This window comes from Pelophylax lessonae (assembly GCF_965119305.1).
Source record: "Pelophylax lessonae genome assembly, chromosome: 4".
In the NCBI taxonomy this organism is placed as follows: domain Eukaryota; kingdom Metazoa; phylum Chordata; class Amphibia; order Anura; family Ranidae; genus Pelophylax; species Pelophylax lessonae.
In genome coordinates, this window is record NC_138771.1 from 306,618,301 (window position 1) to 306,631,015 (window position 12,715).

Below are 12,715 nucleotides of genomic sequence, written 5' to 3' on the forward strand. Positions count from 1 at the left end.
CGATCAGGGTGTACTTGACTACTACGGAATCTTTCCGTAAGACGGATTCACTTTTTGTGATCACGGATGGCCCTAGAAAGGGGTTGCCTGCGTCTGCCGCGACTATCTCTAGATGGATCAGACAGACGGTGGTACAGGCTTATTCTATTAAGGGTCGGGTTCCTCCATTCCCTGTTAAGGCGCACTCCACTCGGGCGCTTAGTGCTTCCTGGGCCTTCCGCCATCAGGCGTCAGTGGTTCAGGTTTGCAGGGCGGCTACCTGGTCGTCGGTTCATACCTTTACAAAATTTTACAAAGTTGATGTGCTGGCATCGGCGGATGCCTCTTTTGGCCGCAAGGTTCTGCAGGCCGCTGTTTGAGGAGACCGGTGGTCTACCTCGAGGGTTTTTTTCTGTTGGGTTTTCAGTTGAGTCTCATCCTTTTGTCTGATGAGCATTTAAGACTTCTAGTTGGCACCGGTTGGGCCTTCTGGATTGGATTTTGATTTCCGTTATCCCACCCCTCATTTGTGGCACTGCTTTGAGACGTCCCTACTGATATTAATCAAAGAGGACTGCGTCTGTCAATGAGCGACAGAGAAAATTGGATTTTTTGTAAGAACTTACCGTAAAACCCTTTTCTCTTAAGCTCATTGACAGACGCAGTACCCGCCCCTCCATTTTGAGTTGGGTTGGGTTAAATTTTCTGACACTGCTTTGTGACATAACTGACATCCTGTAGCAGGGAGAGAGAGGATATACCCTCTGGGACTGCCCCTAAGGTGTGGCCAGAACATTTTTCCTGCCTAGTGTCCTACTCCTGTAGGGGGCAGTATAACCCTACTGATATTAATCAAAGAGGACTGCGCCTGTCAATGAGCTTAAGAGAAAAGGATTTTACGGTAAGTTCTTACAAAAAATCCAATTTTATAGCAGGCCACATCAACACTTTGTTAAATGCTGTATTTATTAATTGAGCTCACAAACAAGACTGGATAATTGGGTGATGGTTCCCCACTTCAGGTCTCTCTAGTTAAGTCTGGCAGATATACTGGATTTGGAAATTATAAATGTAAAGTAAATGAGAACCGTTAAGAGTGCTATTTGTAGACAAGCTGGAAACACAACCTATTGTAGCTTTTTTGACACGGTAGTTAAGTCTTACTTTTTTAGATGTCATTTACTAAAATATTTGCCATTGGCTTTGTCTCTGGTGTAACTTAGAAAAATCATGAATTGCATTATTTGACGCATTTGTAAACCAACATCTACTTTTTCTTTTCAGCTGTGGAATATAGACTCCAACACGAAAATAGCAGAATTCAATGCACATTTAAGTTGGGTTCATTGTGTTAAATTTTCAAGTGAAGGGTCCTCTTTCTTGACCTGTTCAGATGACCAGACTGTGAAGGTAAGTCATTCTGTACAAGCAGATTATTGTTGGTCTTAACTCCCAATGTATGACTGATATAAAAAAATTACTTGATGGAGGAAGTAAAGCTGACCATAAAGAGAGCGAATTTTGTCTTGTTCCTGACGAACAGCTGATATTTACTGTGTGGGTGGCCATGTCTGCGCCCTCACGCCTGACATTCTTCTGCTGAAAACTGAAGAAGCAGGGTGAAATTTGTTGGCCAAACAATGCCTGCATCCAATCGGATGCAGGCACTGTTCGGGTAATTTGACAACTGGCACTGCTGGCTGTCAGAATACAGTAGCCGCAGAGAGTAATGCAACATTGGTTACATTTATTTGCCAATTCCCTCTAGCATTTTCTAGAATTGTTACATTGTATCTGTTGTAACAAAGACTCATGTATTTCCTGTGCTCCTCACCTCCATCTAGTGGCCATAATGCAGTTTATCCACTACTGCCCATAATAAAAGAACATTTGTTCAGAAAAGAAAAGGGTCTAAAAAACATACATTTTTGCTCAGTTTAGCACAGAACGAATGTTTGTGCAGATTTACTGGAGGAATGCCTATGCAGTTTATCTATTTTTTTTTACCAGTTAATGACCGCCCTATAACATATTTACTGCTACAGGGTGGCCCTCCTATGCAGGATCATGTGTGTGTGTGTATATACTGTGTGTATATATATATAATATATATATCTATAAAAGCAGAAACCGATCTGTGGGTGCTGGGTACTGGATGTCTGCCAGCACCCGCCGATCCTCGGTAAAGCATACAGAACAAAGATCTTTGGCAGGTCTCTGTTCTGACAAGAGGGAATGGATGGGTTTTGTGTCCCTACAAAGCAGGGAATAAAATCCATCTATTCCCTTAAGCCCCGTACACACGCACCGATTGTCGGCCGAACGATCGGCCGTCTTTTGTCCGGTGCTGTCCTGTCGGTTGAAAAGTGCTAAAGACTGCACACGAATTTTGTCGGCCAACAACAGCCGACTGCAGAAGTGATGTCATGTGATGGTTTACTTTTTGTGTGTTTTTTCTGCTGTTTGTCGGCCGAATTCTGTACTGACTGAGGAACAATCGGCCGTTCTGGTGTTGGCCAACAAAAATTTTAAAGCCTGCACACCAGATTCTGTTCGGCCGAAAAGTCGCAGTCGGTTGTCGGAAGCATCATACTAACAAGCTGACAATCGGCCGATCGGACGGTGGCCGAATATTTACGGCCGACAATCGCTACGTGTGTACGGGCCTTTAGTAAAAGTAGCACACCCATGTCACAAAAACACTGGCTAGGCACACAGTTAACCCTTTGATGGCCCTAGATATGTAACCCCTTACCAGCTAGTGTCCTTAGTACAGGGAGAGTGCATATTTTTAGCACAGATCACTTTATTTGTGTCACTGGTTCCTGCAAAGTGTCAATTAGTGTCTGATTGGCCGCCGCAATCCCACTTTAAGCCTCTTATTGCCTCTGCTGTTAGTACAAAAAAAAATCCCTAACTATATAGCATAGTTTGTAGACTCTATAATGCTATTCATGTAAACCAATCGATAAAGGCTTATTAGGAATTTGTTTTGTATACCAAAATCATGTAACAGAATACATATTGGCCTAAATTTATAAATACATTTTTATATATTTTTTTGAATGTTTTATAGCAGAAAGTAAAAAACATTTTTTCTTTTTCTTTTTTTTTTTTTTTGTCAATTTTTTTCTTTCTTTTTTGTGATCAAATACCATTAAAAGAAAGCTTTAGTTTCTCTTACGTCCTCCGACAGTCGCCGCCTCTTCATAATCTTCACCAATGGGGTAATTGACCTTTGCTCCGCAGGAGTAGCTAGGCAACAAGATTTGTTAATATCAAAGCTTTTAGCATATCACACCCCTAGGGGGTGGTCCCCTCAGTCAATACCTCCCTGCTTCCAGCATTCTCAACTCAGTTTTCAATTGCCTAGCTTAGGAGTAGCTGGCTGTTCCTGTGCTGGGGCTTTCAGTCTCAGCCTTCTATCCTCTTTTTGATTTTATTTCAAGTATTTTTCTCTTTCTTTTACTTAGCTGTTTTTTTCTCAGCGTTAGTTTAGTTTTCTTTGGATGAAGATGATCATGCGGAGCTGGGTCTCGGACTGGCCACCCTGGATCCCAGGGCTGAGAGCCAGGCTGCCATTGAGCGTTCAATATGCCAGGAAAACCTGAGCTGAACGACCCATCCCTGTTCGCTGCAGGGATGCTGCCTGTGAGGTGGCTACCTCACCGGACGCCATTTGCGGTTTCGCACCGCAGTCCTCTGCGTCCTGGCTGCGACACTCCCTGTCCTCAGTACAGCGGTTTGGTCGCTAGAGAAGGCTCCCCACGCCATCCGGAATGGTAAGTAAATTTCTATGTGGGGACCTGTCTGTTTGGGTGTCAGTCTGTGACTGTGTGACCTGCATGTCTGTGTAAGTGCTGAGCTCCCTGTCAGATTCCTGTGATAGCTGCCTTTCTGTGGGCTGCGGGGGGGGCTCTCCCGCTCTGCTGTGTGAGATGTATGGGGCAGACTGGGCTCAGACACGGCAAACTGTGGTGACCGGCCCTGTGTGGTACAGCATAGTGTGTTTTGGCGCCAAACGCCGCCATTTTGCCGGCGATCGCTCCTGCAAGCACATGTCGGCGCCATTTTCTTATTGCCTTGATTCCCTCAGCCGAGCGGCTATGTTTGTGAAGCCTTCATAGGCTATATAGGGCGGTCAGTCATTGCATCACTTCCTTTTTCACTGAAACAGCGATCGGTGGCAGCAGCTGTGTGGTCTCTCCAGGTTTTTACCTTCCTTATCCTGTATTTCCTTGCTCAGTGCTCCTTATCCCTGCGGGGGTCTGTACATACAGTAGTGTGCGGTGGGCTGCGCTCGCCGCGGTCTTAAAGGGGCAGTCCTTTATTTCAGTTGATACTGGGGCATGGATTCTCAGGATTGCAAGTTTCCTCCCACCCTGGTGGGGGGCCAAGGGGCTGCTGCATCCCCCAAGGGGGCTGATCTGGCTGCTGTTGTAGCGAACTTGGCTTCTCAGGTGCAGATGCTAATAGCTGATCGATCCGCAAAACGGCCCAGGTTATCTATTTCCTCTGATTCAGAGGGCGATGGGGCTGCTATGGCTGGAGTGCCCTTCTCAGGGTCTCGTTCATCTCTGGACCTTGTGGGGTCTGAGGGGGAGGCTGAGGTAGGAGTTGATACTTCTCCCCCTGGCTCGCCTGAAGAGCTTGCACTCATAAATGAGTTGATTACTTCTATCGAAGAAACACTGCGTCTGCAGGATGAACCAAGTCCTCCTGCTTTGATGTCCTCTTATGGGACGCAAAGGAAAAGCAAAGCAGCGCAGGCTTTTCCCTGCCCTGCGGAATTTCAGCGCGCTGTTGATGAGCAATGGCGCAATTTAAAGAAGCCTTTTACTGTGCCAAGTAAGTTCAAGCTGCGTTATCCATTTACACCCTCCACTGATGAGCGTTGGTGTGTGCCGCCTCAGGTGGATCACGCGGTGGCAGTTTTGAATAAATCTACTGCGATCTACTGCGGTGTTCCGGCACCCTACGGACAGGAGATTGGAGTCTCTGGCCCGTCATACTTATACGGTTGCTGGTTCTATGCTGAAGCCTATTTTTGCTTCCATTTTGGCAGCCCAAGCTATTGCGGATTGGACGCAGGTGCTCAGGCGCACCCTGGTGGCTGACTCTGCTCCGCCGACAACGTTGGCTATGGTAGATCAAATTCATCAGGGTGTCATGTATTTGTGCGATGCGGACTTGGATTTAGTCCCTTTGGCTGCACGTCTCTCCAGTGTAGCGGTGTTGAACCGTCGCCTGATATGGCTGAAATGTTGGTCGGTTGACCAATCCTCTCGCAAGACTCTAGCTAATCTTCCCTACGCGGGATCTCGCCTTTTTGGCGAGTCTTTGGATACTCTGATAAAGGGAATTTCCGGGGGTAAGAGCACTCTATTACCCCAAACTCACAAGAATAAGTTTGTTCGCGGTAAGAAGAATACCTCGTTTAGGCCCTCTCAGGGGTCCTTTTGTGCCTTTCGGTCACAATACAAGGGCAAGCCCTTCAAGGGCCAAGGCTCCCAGAAGAAGCCGTGGGCAGGTAAGCAGAAGTCCGGCCAGTCCGGGTCCGCTGCCCATAGCAATTCGGCCTGAAGGGGCGCCCTCACCCGGTTCTGGGGTGGGGGGACGTTTGCTCGGTTTTCTTCAACCCTGGCTGGCCCGCATTCGGGACAGGTGGGTTCAGGAAATCGTTCGATCTGGATACAAGATCGAGTTTCTCTCTCGGCCGGCGAGCAGATTTTTTCCCTCAAATCTTCAGCTGTCTCCGGAGCGTTTGCAGGATCTGCACCTGGCGGTGCGGGACCTGCGGGCCCAGGGAGTGGTGGTTCCGGTGCCTCATCGGGACAGATTTCGGGGGTTCTACTCCAATCTATTCACTGTGCCCAGAAAGGAGGGCAAGGTACGTCCGATTCTGGACTTGAAAGCTCTGAACCGCTTTGTGCGGGTTCGCAAGTTCCGCATGGAATCCCTGCGCTCGGTGGTGGCTGCCCTGAGTCAGGGGGAATTCATGGCCTCCATCGATCTGAAGGATGCGTACCTTCACATCCCCATTTTCGAGGGTCACCAGAGGTACCTTCGATTCGCCATTGCGGAGGATCATTACCAATTCGTGGCGTTACCCTTCGGTCTCGCTTCGGCTCCGCGGGTTTTCACCAAGGTGCTTGCGCCGGTCCTGGCTTTATTGAGAGCCCAGGGCGTCTCTGTCTTGGGATATCTGGACGATATCTTGCTTCGGTCTGCGACCAGTCAGGGCCTGGTGAATGACCTGTCCACCATGATGCAGACTTGGTTGGACGATAAATTTTCCAAAGTCAACGTTGTGTCCGTCTGTTCGTATTCCCTACCTGGGGATGATCCTGGACTCTGCTCAAGCGAAGGTCTTCCTGCCGGAAGACAAGCTCCGGACACTTCAGGACGAGGTCAGGTCCCTCAGGGACACTCAGTGCTCGTCCCTCCGGACATGTATGAGATGTCTAGGTCTAATGGTCTCGGCTTTCGAGGCGATTCCCTTCACCCAGTTTCACACGCGGGGTCTTCAGGCGGAGATCTTGGCCAAGTGGGACGGGCGTCCGCAATCTCTGGATCGGCAGCTTTCGTTGAGCCGCCACACCCGAAGGGGTCTCTTGTGGTGGCTCCAGTCCCCGGCGGTGTCGGGGGGGCAAGTCCTTTCATCCCTTGTCGTGGACGGTGATCACCACGGATGCCAGCCTTTCGGGCTGGGGTGGTGTTCTGGGCGTTCTGTCCGCCCAGGGAACTTGGTCGGAGGAGGAATCCTCCCTTCCGATCAACATTCTGGAATTGCGAGCGATAAAACTTTGCCTTCTGCATTGGTCGGAACGGCTTCAGGGCCGTCCGGTTCGGGTTCAGACGGACAATGCCACAGCGGTGGCCTACATCAACCATCAAGGGGGCACCAGAAGTGCCCGTGCTGCTCGGGAAGTAAACGGCATTCTGTCGTGGGCCGAGACGCACGTCCCAGCGATCACGGCTGTGCACATTCCGGGGGTGGAGAACTGGCAGGCGGACTATCTGAGTCGCCAGACCCTGGACCAGGGGGAGTGGTCCCTTCACCCGGATGTCTTCCAGAAGTTGTGCGCGAAATGGGGTCTTCCGGATGTGGACCTGTTCGCGTCTCGTGTGAACAACAAGGTGGAAAGGTTCGTGGCAAGGACGCGCGATCCTCAGGAAGACGCCTCAGACGCGTTAGTGGCGCCCTGGCATCAGTATCGTCTGATGTATGCCTTTCCACCGATTCAGCTGCTGTCCAGGCTGCTTCGCAGATTGGCCTCGGAACCGCACGCGGTGATTCTGGTGGCACCGGACTGGCCTCGCCGGTCTTGGTACGCAGACCTCGTAAATCTGGCAGTCGACGCTCCGTGGCGCCTGCCGCTTCGGGAAGACCTTCTGTCTCAAGGGCCGATATTACATCCTGCTTTACAGTCGCTGGCTTTAACGGCCTGGCTGTTGAAAGCCAGGTCCTGAAGGATAGGGGTCTCTCCCCTGAGGTCATTCCCACTTTGATCAAGGCTAGAAAAGCCTCTTCGGGAAAAATTTTCTACCGTACTTGGAAGGCGTACTTTGCCTGGTGTGAGTCCAGGGGGTATTCCCCTCGCTCATACTCGGTGTCGAGAGTGTTGGCTTTCCTCCAAACTGGAGTGGACCAGCTGGCCACAATTAAGGGTCAGATTTCTGAGCTGGCCGTTCTTTTTCAACGCCCTGTGGCGTCTAATTCATTGGTTAGCACCTTTGTTCAGGGGGTGCGACATTTGGCCCCTCCTAGGAGGGAACCTTTGCCTCCATGGGACTTGAACTTGGTTCTGTCCGTGTTACAACAGGCTCCCTTTGAAAAGATCAGGGAGATCTCGTTGTCTCTGTTGTCCAAGAAGGTTGCCTTTTTGGTGGCGATCACTTCGGCTCGCAGGGTGTCGGAGCTGGCGGCTTTGTCCTGCAGCTCTCCCTACCTGGTGATTCACAAGGATAAGGTGGTCTTGCGACCTAACCCATCTTTTCTTCCGAAAAGGATCTCGGAGTTTCACCTGAATGAGGACATTGTCTTGCCTTCGCTTTGCACGAAGCCTAAGCATCCGAAGGAGGTGGCTTTGCATGCCTTGGATGTTGTTCGGGCGATCAGGGTTTACCTGTCATCGACTAAGTCTTTTCGCAAGTCGGATTCCCTATTCGTTCTTCCAGAGGGACCTCGGAAGGGCATGGCGGCGTCGGCTGCTACCATCGCCAAATGGATCAGACAGACGATTGTGCAAGCCTATGCTTTGAGGGGGAAGGTTCCTCCTTTCCCTGTGAAGGCACACTCTACCAGATCCCTGAGTACGTCTTGGGCCTATCGTCATCAGGCTTCTGTGGCCCAGGTGTGTAAGGCGGCGACTTGGTCGTCCGTTCACACTTTCTCAAAATTTTTACAAAGTGGATGTTCAGGCATCGGCAGATGCTTCCTTTGGCCGTAAAGTTCTTAGTGCGGCAGTGCCTTAGGGTCCCTTGTTTGGGCCCTTGGCTGTTGGGGTGTTTTTACCCCTGGGTTACTTGTTCTTCCTGGGTTGTTGCTCCTGTTGAGCACGTTTTTCCTGTTGCCAGGTTGGTTCTCTTACTTTGGTAAGGTTCCTTTCTCTGATGTGGGTACTGCGTTGCTTTATGCGCGGCTGCGGTTTTTTTTTCTTCCCACCCCTCATGTCTACACTGCTCTGGGACGTCCCCATTGGTGAAGATTATGAAGAGGCGGCGACTGTCGGAGGACGCAAGAGAAAACTGAATTTTTGTAAAATCTCACCGTAAAATTCCTTTCTCTGAGTCCTCCGACAGTCGCCGCCCCCGCCCCTCTTTTGGGGTTTGTTTATGTACTCTACTGCTATGCTACTGAAACTTAGTTGAGAATGCTGACTGAGGGGACCACCCCCTAGGGGTGTGATATGCTAAAAGCTTTGATATTAACAAATCTTGTTGCCTAGCTACTCCTGCGGAGCAAAGGTCAATTACCCCATTGGTGAAGATTATGAAGAGGCGGCGACTGTCGGAGGACTCAGAGAAAGGAATTTTACGGTAAGATTTTACAAAAATTCAGTTTTTTTGGGGGAAAATGCCATACATTTTCTTTGGGTAAAGCTAGCCATACATGCATTGAAATGTAACCGGTGCAGCAGGAACCAGCTGAATTTCAATCCATGTATGGGCAGGCTGGTTGTACAGAAGGCGATCACCTTCTGTACAAACGACCTGTCAGTGTTCTTCCACTCGATCAGCGCCACAAGTTATAGCCAACAGCGTTTATCAGTGTTTTTTTACGGTGGGGAGTCTCCCTGCTGTCAGAATGCAATGACTCAGTGTGGAGGATCCCCCCCCCCCCCCCCATCCACCTTGAATGTGTGGATAGGCGAATCAGGTCATTATTATTTTATTCATTTATTTTTTTTGTTCAACCCACTGGTTGAACAAAAAAAATAACTGATCTATGGGCTGCTTGAGTCTCTTCCCTTAAGGCACTGTGTACTCCATGCAGTAGAAGGGTGTTTACCTTTTTTATTTAAAGGATAAGTACACCTTTACATAACAAAAAAAAAAATCACATCTTTTTGCAGGTAAAAAATGTGCATTTATTATTTTTTAAAACCGGAGCCTGTAAAGCTTTGGAACCACAATCAGCAGATTGCGGGTGCAATGTCAGGCTTCAGCACACACTGCCTACAGCTCTGTTACCGGTACCTCAGTACATTTATACAAAACAGAAATTGCCCTGGCAGATTAAATGATAGCAGCAGGCAAAAAACATTAGATACATTGTATACAGATAAAGATTCACATTGCTGCACTAATAGTTACAACATAAAATTAATATGAGTGAACCATTACGTCAAGAATAAACAGATAATAGAATGTAATAAGCCTTCCCAAAGTGAATTCAAGTCCAAATCCACCTCTGTGATATTAATGATATAGAAATCTTGTATAATTTGATGCGTGCAACACCCAAGTGCACCCGCCACCTCCGATTAAGAGGACTCTTACCGGAATCTTTGGACCCTCTAAGTATAAAAAGTCAAATAAGCATGTAAATGAACTCCCATTGGCAGGGGATCCCACTGTCTCCAGGGGGCCTAATAGAACCTCCAAGTCTCCAGACCAGGTCTGCTTATTGTCCAATCCAGCGACCTGGAATAGCTCACCATAATAATAAAGCAAATCAAGGAAACTCTCACATAATGTAAAACTGTATGACTTTTTAATTTATATTTAAAGCGGAGTTCCGGGCACAAAATCAATCTTTTTTTTTTTTTTTTTGTGCCCGTCCGCTTGTTCACCTTCACCTGAAACAGAATTGGATAGTTAGGTTTTTGGTTTTTTTGTACTCACCTTGTAATTGTAGATCGAATATACTCACCTATTATTCACTTCCTTTCTCTGCGCCATGGCTCCGCCGTCACTTCTTGGCTTGCAATGATTCCTGGGAGCTGAACGTCATCACTCCCAGGAATCAATGCGACGGCACCGCCCCGCTCGTCACTTCCGGGGCGACGCCGCATTCCCTGCTAAACAGCTTCTGGGCATGCCCAGAAGCTGTGGAGGAATGCAGCGCCACACCGGAAGTGATGAGAGGGGCCGGTGCAGGCGCATTCTGGGAGAAGAGGACGCGGAAGAAGACGCGGAAGAGGATCGCGCCGGCTTCAGCTGCCCACAAAAGAGATGGCAACGCTGTGGAAGAAATTTTATAAGTGAGTATTTCTTCTTGCAGGTAAGTGCGAACCGGGACAGATCAGAGGCTAGCCATTGTGGAATGTACTAGCCCTGACTGTCCCGGGGGTATGTTCACTGAAAAATGTTTTCTGTGCCCAGAACTCCGCTTTAAAAGCAAGTACACTACTCACAAGGTAACAAGAATACAAGTGCTTTAGCTTAACAATACTATTCCTGGGAATCGATCAAACACTTCCTTGTACGTGGGAGCGTGGTGACATCACGTGTACTCCGCCCTACGTGTTTTATCAAAACTGGCGTCATCGGAGGCACTTTTGACAAAATGCATAGGGGGAGCTTACACATGCGACATCACCACATTCCCATATGCGATGAAGCGTTTGATTCCCGGGAATGGTATTGTTAACCTAAAGTGCTTGTGTTATTTTTACCTTGTATGTAGTGTTTCACTGGTATGTAGTTACTCTGACTTCTATAGCAACATTTTGAACTGCAAGTTGGAAGTGTTTAGATCTCTTCCTGCGATCCACTGGTTTATTTGCACTTCCTCACTCAGCAGCTTAGAGAAGACCATGGCTGGTTTGTCTAAAACTAACAAACTGATTAAATTCCCAGATCTTACTAAAAAAAAAAAAAAAAAAAAACACTTGATAATGAAGTGAAAGGGTACATTTTTTTCCATTCTGATAAATGAAGTTAAAAAATTTGTAATTTTGTTTTAAAAATGTGCATTCAAATGTCATGTTTGTTCTTACAATGCAGAAGTTGTATTCATTCAAATTTAAGGTGTCCAAACATTTCTACAAGCTGTGCCTTGATTAGATTTCTTGGTAAATGTTTGTCCTACTGGTTTCTATACCTATAGGTATAGACTGCACAGAATTCAGCAAGTAATGAGGATATATATTTTTTTAAGCATCCATTATTAATTATTTTATTTTTACCCCTAAATAAAATAGCTTTGGGAGACGAGCAAAGTGTGCAAGCCCTCAGGAATTGTCCTAAAGCATGAATTTTGTAACTTTGATGTGGCATTCACTGGAGATAAAGTGACCGTTCTGGCATCTGACAAGGAAAATTGCTTACTGGTAAGTGTTTTCTTCATAGCAATAATATATATGGTTTCACAGTACCTAATTTTACATGTAGTTATAGAGAATACAGTTAAGATCCCTCACATTATCTCTGAATAAAAGAGAATCAGTCCCAGAAATGTTCCGATACAACCAGATTACCTCTTAACTTAGGGATAAACTTGAAAGGGACCACCCATTCTTTATATTTAATGCCATTTGAAAACTCTTGAAATACCAGGGATCTAGTGACTAGCCTATTTCCATACTATATAGTCACTTAATAGAATAAGATCCTAAGCTCCCCTATATTGAACACTGGGAAAGCGACCCTAATATTTCATGGGAACTACCACAGTGGTAACTTGTAGCAAACATTCTTTCTATGATTTCTATCAACATGGTGATTCTAAAACTCCACTGTGATGGTATATGATCCCAATTAGGATAGCAGAGATGAGCTTGGAGTTTTTCAGACATTTCAGCCAGATAGGCATTGTTCTGTTCTCACTACACATATGCCCCAGGCGTGTGCAGCTAAACCTACAGCTAAACCTTTAATCCTGCAATAACCAGTCCTTTTGTAACTTAAGGCTTTATTCCAGAGATAGAATAGTGGTCACAGGTTACAAGTCAGAATAGATATGCGAATAGGATTATGAATATGGAGTCAGGACTGATTAGATAGGATTGAGAATATGGTGAAACTGGAAATAAACAGACAAAGCATACAGTCAGTATACAAACATTAACAAACATATGCATTGAGTATATAACTGACAGTTCATAGGCATACCAGCGATGCTACAAAGGGGGGTTCAGAAATCTTCCCACAGGAACCTCAGATGCTTTCTGGCTGTCTCTATGAGGTAAATCTAAACTGGAGATTCTCCTCAGAGAGGGGAGGAACTAATCCAGCAATAGAAAACAGGAAGTACCATAAAGTGCTGTATAACAGTCTATGTCACAGT

General features: G+C 47.0%; 1 protein-coding gene across 1 annotated transcript in view; it reads left to right on the plus strand.

Annotated features, from left to right (window-relative positions):
- APAF1 (apoptotic peptidase activating factor 1) overlaps nucleotides 1-12,715 on the plus strand; it is a 255,092-nt gene that overhangs the window by 147,721 nt on the left and 94,656 nt on the right. Inside the window, exons 19-20 of the mRNA XM_082255555.1 lie at nucleotides 1,264-1,389; nucleotides 11,631-11,759. Of these exons, the coding sequence (XP_082111681.1) occupies nucleotides 1,264-1,389; nucleotides 11,631-11,759 (255 nt within the window). The remainder of the gene's footprint in view (nucleotides 1-1,263; nucleotides 1,390-11,630; nucleotides 11,760-12,715) is intronic.